Here is a 12,183-nt window from a genome sequence, read left to right on the forward strand (position 1 = left end):
TTATAATCTGATAGACCAAACCAAAAACAGAATGAAATTGAAACATTTATATCAGACTCCTGCATTATTTATCAAGAATACGTTCAAGACATACCTCAATTCTCTGAAAAGAATCTTATTGTTTTTTTTGTTTTGTTTTGTTTTTTTTTTTCACTTTTTGTTATTCTTTTTCTTAACCTTGAACTTACACCTGTAACTTTAACATAACATGTCCAACCTGTACTGTAAGGTTTCTTATTTAATCATGCACCTGCATTAATGTGGCATTCACCATCTTCTTCTTCTTCTTTTTTTTTTTTTTTTGTATCGTCCTGACATTCCAGTATGAATTAGTTTATTCAACATTGCAATATACTTCTTTTGATTAAAATCATCAGATTATAAAATTATTAACACGTGTTAAGGTTTAGACACCAATGCTCAGACTACTGGTCAAGCTGGGTAAATAAGTTAAAGATCAATGACCTAGAAGCCTCACTGTCACGTCCTGACTCTATAGTCGCTTTGTCTAACGGAAGCGAATGTTCAGTGTTTAGTTTTCATTAACAATGATTCACTACCACTCTGATCATACTCTGTCCCTCAGAGTCTCCAGAGAAGACAATGAACAGTCATCAAAAGTAGAAAGCATATGAATCACTTCAAGTCTTTCTACCTGCTTCACGCTCAGGAAAGAGTATCAGCAACTCATCATCGTGGTTAGCGAGACCAGACACTTTAGAAACACATTTCTCAAGTCACAAACTATAGAAATGATCCCTGAAAGTATAGTCTTGATTTTCCAGAGCTCTCACCACACTACTAATGTGATGGTCGCTGCCTCCACTGTCATGGTGCTTACAGACTACACGCTTAACAAGATGATTAATACAAGAAAAATATGTTAAACTTGTGTTGAATATTATCTATTGATTTGTTTGAAATTCTTTGGACATTGTGCTAAATTTGTGGGATTTTATAAAGATGCATATTCCTTAAAACACAGGTTTGAAAAGATTTTCTTTCATGAAAATGCTTGAAAGGATCATTTCTTTGGTCTTCATCTAGAAAACTTGTTGCAGTGGAGTTTCTGTAATTTTTGAACAGCTCACCTTTTTGTGCAGTTGTTGAAAATTGAAGCAGAAGGCTTAACCTTTAAAAGGGTTTTTCAGAAAGTTACAGAAATTAGCACGTGGTGCCTGTGTATACCAATAACAATGAAGTATCTGAGTGTTCCTTCATCTATATGAGAGTTATTTTTTGCAAATCTTTCATTTTATGTTCTCAAACTATGCTTCAAAAGTTATTTAACTCTCAAAATCACTCATTGAACTGCTCATTATCTTCTGTAAAGATAATACATGTAAGACAAAACTAATGAGCATCCCTGAACATTAGGACATTGTAGGCAGTTTTCTAATTTCCAATACCACTGTGCTAAGTTCTTACTCAATTTTCCCTTTTTGTTCTGATTAAAATAAAATTAAAAAACAGTAGGTATAACCCAAATATTTATACAAAACAGGACAAACCTCAAAGCTTGAATACAGTCAACTCAACAATTTGTTGACTGATAGGGTCAGAAATACATGCTGGTTTCCTCAAATGTCCAACTTGCCAAAATTATTAAACAAGACTCAATGAGTTCAGATCATGCTCAAGTTTTCATTAACAATGATTCACTACCACTCTGATCATACTCTGTCCCTCAGTGTCTCCAGAGAAGACAGTGAACAGTCATCAAAAGTAGAAAGGATATGAATCACTTCAAGTCTTTCTACCTGCTTCACGCTCAGGAAAGAGTATCAGCAACTCATCATCGTGGTTGGCGAGACCAGACACTTTAGAAACACATTTCTCAAGTCACGAACTATAGAAATGATCCCTGAAAGTATAGTCTTGACTTTCAAGAACTCTCAACACACTACTAGTGTGATGGTCACTGCCTCCACTGTCATGGTGCTTACATGACACACTGAATAAAATCTTTGATAGATGAAAATTATCCTAGTTTCAGCTAAATGTTTTGTAATTGAATGAACTGATCCCATGTTACCATATGAACACATTCTGCTCTATTTTTTAAGATAAAGGGATAAAAAATTGGATGCTTGACCTCTTGGAGTTAGCATATGGGTTCAAAATTAATCCAGTTCAAGTTAGACTCAGAGGACTTTGGAAAGAAAAAAAAGAGTTGTTCCTTTTAATGTATCAAACCACCTTATTCTTGTTGTCCTAAAGCTATCACTAAAACCTGCAGCTATTAACAAACATGTCTAAACTGTGTTTAATGAATTAAATAGACGTTTGCACAAAATAATAGAGCTTCATACTTTTTCAGTTTAAAACTGTCTTTGTCATCCTTTTTTTCTCTTATAATGAAGGAAAAAATAAATGACCAAGTGCACATTTCCTCTCTACAACAGGGGGGAAAAGAAATAATAGATTAAAGTTTTAAATATCAGTAAAAATATCAACACTTATTTCATAACATAATCTACAAAATCACTGTACATGGCACAACATACAAATCAGATAGGGTTTCGTAAAGTTCACATTCACGATGATTAACTACCACTCTGATCATACTCTGTCCCTCAGTGTCTCCAGAGGAGACAGTGAATGGTCATCAAAAGTAGAAAGCATATGAATCACTTCAAGTCTTTCTACCTGCTTCACGCTCAGGAAAGAGTATCAGCAACTCATCATCGTGGTTAGCGAGACCAGACACTTTAGAAACACATTTCTCAAGTCACAAACTATAGAAATGATCCCTGAAAGTATAGTCTTGACTTTCCAGAGCTCTCACCACACTACTAGTTTGATGGTCACTGCCTCCACTGTCATGGTGCTTACATGACACACTGAATAAAATCTATGATAGATGAAAATTATCCTAGTTTCAGCTAAATGTTTTGAAATTGAATTAACTGATCCCATGTTACCATATGAACACATTCTGCTCTATTTTTTAAGATAAAGGGATGAAATATTTGATGCTTGACCTCTTGGAGTTAGCATTTGGGTTCAAAATTAATCCAGTTCAAGTTAGACTCAGAGGATCTTGGGGAAAAAAAAGAGTTGTTCCTTTTAATGTATCAAACCATCTTATTCTTGTTGTCCTAAAGCTATCACTAAAACCTGCAGCTATTAACAAACATGTCTAAACTGTGTTAAATGAATTAAATAGATGTTTGCACAAAACCATAGAGCTTCATACTTTTTCCGTAAAAATGTCTTTTTCATCCTTTTTTTTCTTATAATAAAGGAAAAAAATAAAAGACCAAGTGCACATTTCCTCTCTACAACAGGGGAAAAGAAATAATAGACTTAAGTTTTAAATATCAGTGAGAGCTCAACAATCAGTAATCCAATGAAAATAAAATTTACTCCCTTGACACTTATTTCATAACATCATCTACAAAATCTCTGTACGTGGCACAACATACAAATCAGACAGAGGTTCTTGAAGTTCACATTCACAATCACCCATTACCACTCTGATCATACTCTATCCCTCAGTGTCTCCAGAGGAGACAGTGAACAGTCATCAAAAGTAGAAAGCATATGAATCACTTCAAGTCTTTCTACCTGCTTCACGCTCAGGAAAGAGTATCAGCAACTCATCATCGTGGTTAGCGAGACCAGACACTTTAGAAACACATTTCTCAAGTCACAAACTATAGAAATGATCCCTGAAAGTATAGTCTTGACTTTCCAGATCTGTCACCACACTACTAATGTGATGGTCACTGCCTCCACTGTCATGGTATTAATATGACACACAGTAAGTCATCATCTCATCATGTATCCTCACATGAGGAGATAGGTCGATTAATATCAGCATTTTGGAAATTTACTTATTCACAGAGTCTGTGCCCGCACTTCAGATGCTATACACGTGCTTTTACATTGATCTCTGTGTTTGCAGCTGGCTTCTGCTATATGCAGCTCACTTTCTGCTTTTAAGTACCTCATCAACCCAACCTCTAAAAGCCTGCACTGTTCCTCTTTAACATTCCTTTTTCTTCTTTACAAGAAGATTCTAGGATAATGTGCTGGATAGTAATTTCTATTCCCATCTTTGGTAGATAACCCTAATTTACACGCTAGATGGAAACCTAACTTTAGATAAACTATACGAGTTCATACGAGAAGTGTCGTATTTGAAATTAAAACATTTCCTGGAAAATCATCATCGGGTAAGAATATCAGAGCAACTCTCATAGAGGTTTAATGCGGACCAGTTTGAGTCTTTTTCAGTTTTAGTATTAATTAGAGGAAGGAATTATAAAATTTTAATGAAATATTATTTTGAACAGTGGGAATTGGAGAAAACATTTAAAGATAAAAGAGGAGGCTTACAAATGTTTCATAAGAAATTATCAAACGCAAGTCAAAACCATTGCATTTCAAAAGTTACACAAATTGCCCAGAGGATACAATTGCTGATCTGTTTTTGCCTTTTGTAAATCATATCAGTTATTAGATGTATTTTTGCTCTTGAAAAACAGTTTCTTTATGGATTTTGATCAATGTAGTATTTTTTAAAGCACCAAGTTGGGTTTATATGAATTTCTTTTTGTGTCCTATGCACACACATGCATTCATGTCGACCCTTAAATCAGTCCTCCTTTTCCTCAGTAAATTCAAGTAAACTAAAATTTTTAATTTAGTTCAAATTACTCAAATTTCTGAGTTTTTAGTGTTTAAACTGATGATTTCTGGGAAGATCTAACTTTTGTTACTGTTTAAGTAAGCACAACTTAAAATCATTAGTTTCTGTGACTGCGTTTTGTAACCATGAGTGAGGAGGGGACGCAGTCGATATGAGACCCTGCTGTACTTCTAGCCCTGTATCAGTAGATGTCTGTGCTCCACATGACATAGATACTATGTTTGTGCATCACAGCATGGAGTAGCTGTCTGTGCTCCTTGTGGCATTGATCAGTTGTCTATGTTCTACATAGTGTGGACTGGCTGTGTCAAAAGCAAATACATATATCTTTTGTCATTTTCACAATTGTTCTAAATATGATGATAGTCCAGTCAAACATTTCATTATTAATATATTAACCATTAGGCGCACACTGCAAAATCAACAGGTACAAGACCCCGTGCCATGGAGCACAGACCACCAGTCAGTGCCGTGGGGCTCAGACAACCTGTGCCCCCTGAAGAACAATATTTCAATGTACAGCAGGGTCTCATATCTACTGCCTTCCCTCCTCACTCACGGTTACTAAAGTTATGAAATTAGAGCTGATTTTTGTCGTGACAACATTTGTAACCATGAGTTGAGGAGGGAACACTGTGGATATTAGACCCAGCTGTACTTTCACACGTTTTTTTTTTTTTTTTTCATTTAGTTGTTCAGATCTGCTTCAATTTTTTATCATTACATTTACTTGCGTAAGGCCAACTTATTATGTTTTACAGTGAAATGCAACTTTTTTGTGACATTACTTAATATTTTAAATTGTAACAAATAAGTATCAGGTTTATTTGATTAAAGACTTTCAGTGGAATGATTTTCCATAATAATCATAACTACCTAAGATGTTGACTTAAATTAACTTATTTCATGGTGTAGTTTTTTATTTTTTTTAAGGTAACCAATTTATAAGCATTTTATGAGTAAAATCAACTTATCTGGGTTTACAGTGTAGCTGTGCATGATGAAATATTGGGACAGCTGTAATAAAAGTTCAGCATGAAATGTGCTCAGTCTTGCTGACTTGAAGCAATTTGATGGTTGTTGCTTCAGGCATAGAAGTGCTTAGGGACCTGACGCCATCAATACCCAACAATGCCAAAAGAAAAACCTAGAAGCTGACTAATGACATAAGAGCACATGGGAGAAGCTTGGTTTGCAAAACATCAGCATAATACTGACATGCTCATTAAAACTGTTAAAAGTCCATTAGGTGAATTGTGACCTTTGGGCCTTGATTTTGCAGGACTACACCGCCACCATATTCCTTCGTCAGCGCTGGACTGATGAGCGCCTGGTGTTTGAAGGCAACAAGAGCCTGAGCCTGGACGGGCGGCTGGTGGAGCTGCTTTGGGTCCCTGACACCTTCATTGTGGACTCCAAGAAGTCTTTCCTTCATGACATCACCGTGGAGAACAGGCTGATTCGCATTTTCCCCAACGGAACCGTCCTCTATGCACTAAGGTGGGAAAGGAATGAGCCTGTCGGTTGTTGGGTTTGTTTCTCCTGCTCTGACAGACTAAGAAAAGTAGGCCGGGGAATGGAGGAGGAATTGTCTGAGGGAGGAAGCGTGGGTTGAATTGTAGGTAATGTGCATGCAAAGCATAGAGCTGTGTCAGTTCTATTACTTTGGCATTGGATTGTATGAGTGCAGGAGTATTTGATCTGCCAAGACAAAGATGTGTGGGCAATCAAAGCAACTCCCATCAGCATTGCTTCAGTATTTATTGCTCTGTGTGCAAGAGCTTAACATCTGAAATGCTTTGGCAGGCCCCTGAAACGTGCTGCAGCTTTCTGATAGGCTGAGGCAGACAGGTTATTGATAGAAGTGTAAGAGATAATCCAGGAAGTCAATTTGTTCAGCTCTTTAAGTCCATGATGATGGGATTAAACACATCCAACTGTTTTTATGTGGCATGCCGTGACCCCAGCCTGCCTATGGTCGTATAAGAGCTGTCCATGGTCCTGATGTCACTCCATCCATTCACTCTCACTGGCTTCATCTCAGGGGGGATTAGGGCTAGGTCATATGACATGGAACAAGGTCACAGTAATCTTATATATATATTCATTTATTTATTAATCTATCAATCAGCCAATAGTCACTACAGTATGTATGAATAATTCTGCATGTTCATACAAACACATTGTTAATATTTTGATTCATAGTTAATTTATCCATTCTTAAGTTGTCCGTAAGTGATTGTTAGGCTGTACTTTTTCAGTAAACCCTGATTATAAATGGCACTGACACTCAATGGAAGTCTTCAGCTTTACTTCACTGTTTCACCAATTCTGAGATACAAATTTTTGAGCAAGGGCTGAACTGCCGCTTCTACCTCAGACACATTTTAACCCGTTTTTTTTTCCCAGTGTATCACTGTCATTTTCTACTCACAATAAAAAATCTCAACTAATACAACCTTTTTTCACTTATATGCTAGCAGACAACTTAAACAAAGATTTTGGTTGATAAAAAATAGTTTCCAAGCGGTTCCTGTCACATGTCATCATCAGCTTCCTGCTCCTTCCAGTGGAAGACATGGTGGATGCAAATCATTCTGGAAAGAGACAATTTTCATAAATTTCTCATGATTTCTCCCCCAAACACATTTGAAATTATTCAATCATTCAAGTCTCTATAGTAATCTCCCACAAAAAAAAAAAATGTACCTGGGATAAATATTTTTTTGTTCATGGGCTTATGTCTTTGAGTGGCAACAAAAGTTGCTGGTGGGCACATAGCTAGTCGAAAACTAAAGGAAAACACTGCCTGCAGAACTGCTCATAATTGACTTATTAGGTGCAATTTTCTTGACACACAGGAACTTATCATAGCCAATGCCCCCCCCCCCCCCCCCCCCCTTTATTAGTATTATAATTAATATGATTTCTATATAATTATTAGGTGACCTAGTGACAAGCTGTGACCTCGGCAACAATTGTTGCCAGTCATAAAAATCCTGTTTTCTTTTAATCAAAGTACAAAATGGGAAAAAAATACATGACATAATTCAGGGAGATTCATCTGATAAAACAATATGTCTAACAACTCTGAAAAAAATTGGACATGAATGGGTTAAGGTTTGGACTCTGACAGTCTGAAGTGTTGACAAAGATATATCTGGAAGCAAAATTATTGACAATGTTGAGGATGTTAGAAGGAGCTGTGAGCTGAGCTGCTGCTTCTTTTTTTTGCTGCTGTTTCACTCAACCATTAAGAGTAAAATGGTCTTCTTGGGTCGCTTCAAATTATATTCATAATAAAAAAAGATCCAGACTGACATTAAACAAATAAAAAATCAAATTTAGCAGTTTGAGGCTAAAATATTGTGTCACAGGATTAAATTGTTGATCACAAGATGAGCTACCTGCTGAGCTCCTGCTCGTGATCATTGGTTTGATTCATGTTTCTTTGCACCAGTTGCACTCATCTTACATCCACTACACCTTGTAAAGATTATTTTGGGAAATCTTTAACTTTACGTAATGGTGATAGATAAAAACAGGGAATGAAATGGAGACAGAGAGAGGATGACAAGCAGCTGTCAGACAGTATGAGCTTAACTGAGTGGCCTTTCAGGGGGGCCCACTTTCTTCAAGGGCAGCTGAAAGATGGTTGCAGTTGGAATTGAGTGTGTAGTCCAGTGTGGTAGAACTGTATTCTGATAGCTAAAAGGTTGTTAGAAAAAAAAAAGAAGAAATGATTCTGAATGGGCTCATGGCTCTATCCAGGGAGAAAATGCGTCCAAAATCAATTGTTTAAAAAAAGGAAAGAAAAAAAAGATTACCTTTTTTTTTTTTTTTTTTTTTTTTCTTAGAAAAGAGGGCAACATTTGATTTGGTTATAATGACAGGGATCAACAGCTCTTACAACGTGTTCATAAACCTCATAGGTCAAATATGAATGCTCTGTTTGTTAACTACTTCCTTAAGTGGTCAAACATCCTTGTGCCTTGAGTCTTGTCTTCTTCTGAGATGGGAAGCTTGTGCATGATGGAACTATGTGGCTGTTTACAGCCAAAAACAGAGCAGTGATGGCTCTTCCACTTTGGCATTCTCCTCCCCGCTGCGGGGAGGGGAGTGTGTTTTAGGTCAGAATTTTACATTCACAAGCACTTCTAAGTACAAGTTTTGTCATTAAGTATCACATTTTGGGGGCTTGGAGAAAAGCCAAAGACCCATACATTTCACTAAAAGGCTTAATAAAGTGATTTTTGCATAACTTTGGACCTTTAAAGACGTCAGCAGTAGAGTTCTTGAATTTCTGCAGCGCTTTAGCTTTTTCCAAGTAGCCTATGCACAGTCCAGATGTTGTTAAGAGAGATGTTACTAGATAAACTTTGGTTTTGTTTCTACACTTGACAGAAAATGTACACATTTTTAAACATGGTAAATGTCAGTGTTATGATAAATACATTGAAAAAGTAAAGCTGAGGGCCTTATGAAAAGGGACCTGCGCCCAGGTTTAGTGGGTTCTAGTGCCAACAGGTTGTAAACCTAAACACTTAATATTTATGAACATAACAATAACAATAACAAGTCAAATCTCTTTGAGGAACATTTTGGACACAGACATTAATACATATTGTCAGAACTTTAACTTATATTTTTGTTTTTGTTTCTGACAAACTGATGAGACTGAAGACATGAAAATATCAATATAGATTTTTTTAGTGCAGTGGATCATTTCCCCAGAAAAGAACTTGTTAAAGAAACAAAAATCAATCATACTGTCACTTCGCTCTCTGTTGAACAAAGAGTGTGAAAATACTCCTTATACATGCTGAAATTAACTTATTTCCCCAGCAGTATGCATTATGTGAAATGTTGTCGCTTTCATTTTCCCCCCTGAAGAGTATGACTGGCTGCACTATGTTTCTATCACTGTAAATGTTATGAAAAACCCCATCTGAATTGTGTTATTGTCAAGCACTGAGGGGGTGATCTACTTTACATTCATACAGAGTTTTTTCATGGCTATACATGTTGTACAAGAGAAAGGAGGAAAAAAAGTCACATGGGAGCCGCACTCCCTGCTTCAGTGACTACAGTGGGTGTATGGAGTATCATATAACTGTAAACTGGGTCAGGTTTCAAATCTCAGAGCTGTTAATCCTTTCTCTATACATCTGTCTAATCAGTAAGTTTGGAGTTGTGGTTTTATTTTAACATGTATATGAGATCCTTTATCACTGTTGCTCTGATTCTTTCATCGCTTTGCTCAGAACAATGCAGGTTTTATGGGTTTTACCCTGTGAGAGGAAATGTGAGGGAGCAGAGCATGTCACAGTCCCACAGCAGCATAAGCAGGAGTCAAACAAGACTGAAATAAATAAATAAGTAAACAAAAAGAGTCAAGAGAGGGACGGCGTCTTCAGGGACTTTGAGCTGTGAAAATAGACAGAGTGGAGTGAAGGCAAGGGACAGCTGTGGGAAATGTTTGAGTGCAGAGCCTGAGGGGAATACATGAGAAAGCACTGAAGTGATGGCAGCTTAAGGGTGAGTTGTTCAGGGAGAGAGATGTAATTACAATTAGCTGCCTCCACGTAGTGAGTGAGTCAGGTTCTTATATGAGATTAAAAAATATAGAGAAATCAGGAATGAGGTATCAAAATAACTTAACGTAAAAGGGCAGAAATCAAACCCCCTTTTTCATTCAAAAAGCATTATAGTTTGTCAGTTTTTAATCTAATAAATATGGACATTAATGTCCTTTATGTGACCCTAAGTCATCAGAAGCAGCATGTTTTCAACTTCTTAGCTTTTGATTTCCCTGAACTTTCACTTTTAATCCAGAAAAACACTTTTTACAATAAGACCTGAAGCAAAGTAAATGTGATTCTAAACTGCACTGGACAGACTGTATGAATATTAGTGGGTTACTAAACCCCCGAGTTGTCTTTGATGAACTGCATTTACCCTACAACTAAAAAAACAAGCGTTTAGGACCGCCAGCATATAAACATTGACATGGCAGTGCGGGACACATGTCCACTGAGACATCATGCCTTCACACACATTTAAAACAGAGCACCAGCAGAGCAGCGGTTGGAGTGGTTAGCAGAGATTAAGCCTGGCATGTTTTCCCAATAGCCCTGATTTTCTTTCTTACTGTTAGTATAACACAGTGAGTCAATGCACCAGTCTCTGACTCATAAAGAGAAAAATTAATACAAGAAGTTTTTATAAGCCAAATGTCCACAGACCTCATCATCTGGCATCCACAGAGAGTGGATCAGCAGCTAGTTTCAGGTTAGGGAATGTGCTTTGTGCAGAGACTTGATTAAGTGGTTAGTAAATGTTAGCACAGTGACATTAGATGTGTTTAGCAAGTGGTTTTTATCAAAGAAGAGGTTTTGTTGCAGCAAGGGGAGCAGCAGAACCGAAAATGGACAAATAGTGAAACAAAATAACCAACACAAAGTCAAACAAGTTGCTGAGTTTCCAAAAATGTATATAATATGAGCTAAAGCTAGGGATGGGTACCGAATAAGGTACTTTTTTTTAGGTACCAACCGAATTATGTCAAAAGTACCGGGTATCAATTCGTGTAGAGTCAAAAGGTACCATGTTTAGGTACCTAAATGCATCCTTGTGACTGTGAGGGAGGGAAACAATTTTCCATGCTGGACATGAACACAGCATTTCAAGGTTATATATTGGAGAATATATTTGTTAAATTGTAAAAAAAAAAAAAAAAAAAAAAAAAAAAAATTAAACAATGATATTTTTTACCACATAAACACAAAAAAGTACAGAAAATTGGTACCCTTGAGTACCAGTACCAATTGCCAGGTACCGGGCATCGGTACCCTATCGTTTCAAATGTGAAAGGTACACATCCCTAGCTAAAGTAAACCTACAACTGAAGTTACAAGCTAGCTTCCACTGTTCTAAAATCTGAAAACTTGTTATTGCGCTTTACACAGACTGATTTACCTGCATACACTAAAGCCTACTGAGTTGTGATTGGTCAATAGTTCTCAAACCATTCAAAGAAACTACACATGTAAACCAGATTGCTTCCCACACTAAACATTCAGACTCCTGAAACAAATTTAACAATTTAATATAGAATTGATCACCTCCACTCATATTATTTTATCAAAGGTTAATGACATCTGCCCCCTGGTGGATTAGTGGTGAGCTGCATGTATCCTGATGTGATTTGATATAAAATTATGAACACTACGTTATGCAGTCTTCTTTGTGATTAGACACACACAATTATAACCAAACTGAACTCTTCAATGAATCAATGCTGTGATAGAATAAAAACTTGAAATATACAAAAAAAAAAAAAAACATTACCAATTCAGTGTATGAGTCATTTTGCAGAGTCAGTTACAGTATAGCAGCCATTCGATTGGTTGTCAAGTAGTGTTAGCTTGTGTTGTCTGTGTTTGTGGCACATCTTTTTTTAATTGTGTGGATGTGATAGAAACAAAAATAATGATTTCCTAAACTTTAAATCTGTCAAAAATATT

General features: G+C 36.6%; 1 protein-coding gene and 4 non-coding genes across 5 annotated transcripts in view; 1 reads left to right on the top strand and 4 right to left on the bottom strand.

Annotated features, from left to right (window-relative positions):
* LOC141795074 (gamma-aminobutyric acid receptor subunit pi) overlaps positions 1-12,183 on the top strand; it is a 110,760-nt gene that overhangs the window by 81,881 nt on the left and 16,696 nt on the right. Inside the window, exon 5 of the mRNA XM_074675826.1 lies at positions 5,940-6,157. Coding sequence (XP_074531927.1) covers positions 5,940-6,157 — 218 coding nt within the window. The remainder of the gene's footprint in view (positions 1-5,939; positions 6,158-12,183) is intronic.
* Positions 559-775, bottom strand: LOC141795863 (small nucleolar RNA U3). The gene has a single exon (XR_012598807.1). It is a non-coding gene; the product is annotated as a small nucleolar RNA U3 (small nucleolar RNA).
* LOC141795864 (small nucleolar RNA U3) lies at positions 1,664-1,880 on the bottom strand. The gene has a single exon (XR_012598808.1). It is a non-coding gene; the product is annotated as a small nucleolar RNA U3 (small nucleolar RNA).
* Positions 2,553-2,769, bottom strand: LOC141795866 (small nucleolar RNA U3). Its single transcript, XR_012598810.1, has one exon. It is a non-coding gene; the product is annotated as a small nucleolar RNA U3 (small nucleolar RNA).
* LOC141795846 (small nucleolar RNA U3) lies at positions 3,474-3,690 on the bottom strand. Its single transcript, XR_012598790.1, has one exon. It is a non-coding gene; the product is annotated as a small nucleolar RNA U3 (small nucleolar RNA).

Source organism: Halichoeres trimaculatus, unplaced genomic scaffold (assembly GCF_033239565.1).
Source record: "Halichoeres trimaculatus isolate MK-OKI-2021-1 unplaced genomic scaffold, fHalTri1.1 fHalTri1_scaffold_8, whole genome shotgun sequence".
In the NCBI taxonomy this organism is placed as follows: domain Eukaryota; kingdom Metazoa; phylum Chordata; class Actinopteri; order Labriformes; family Labridae; genus Halichoeres; species Halichoeres trimaculatus.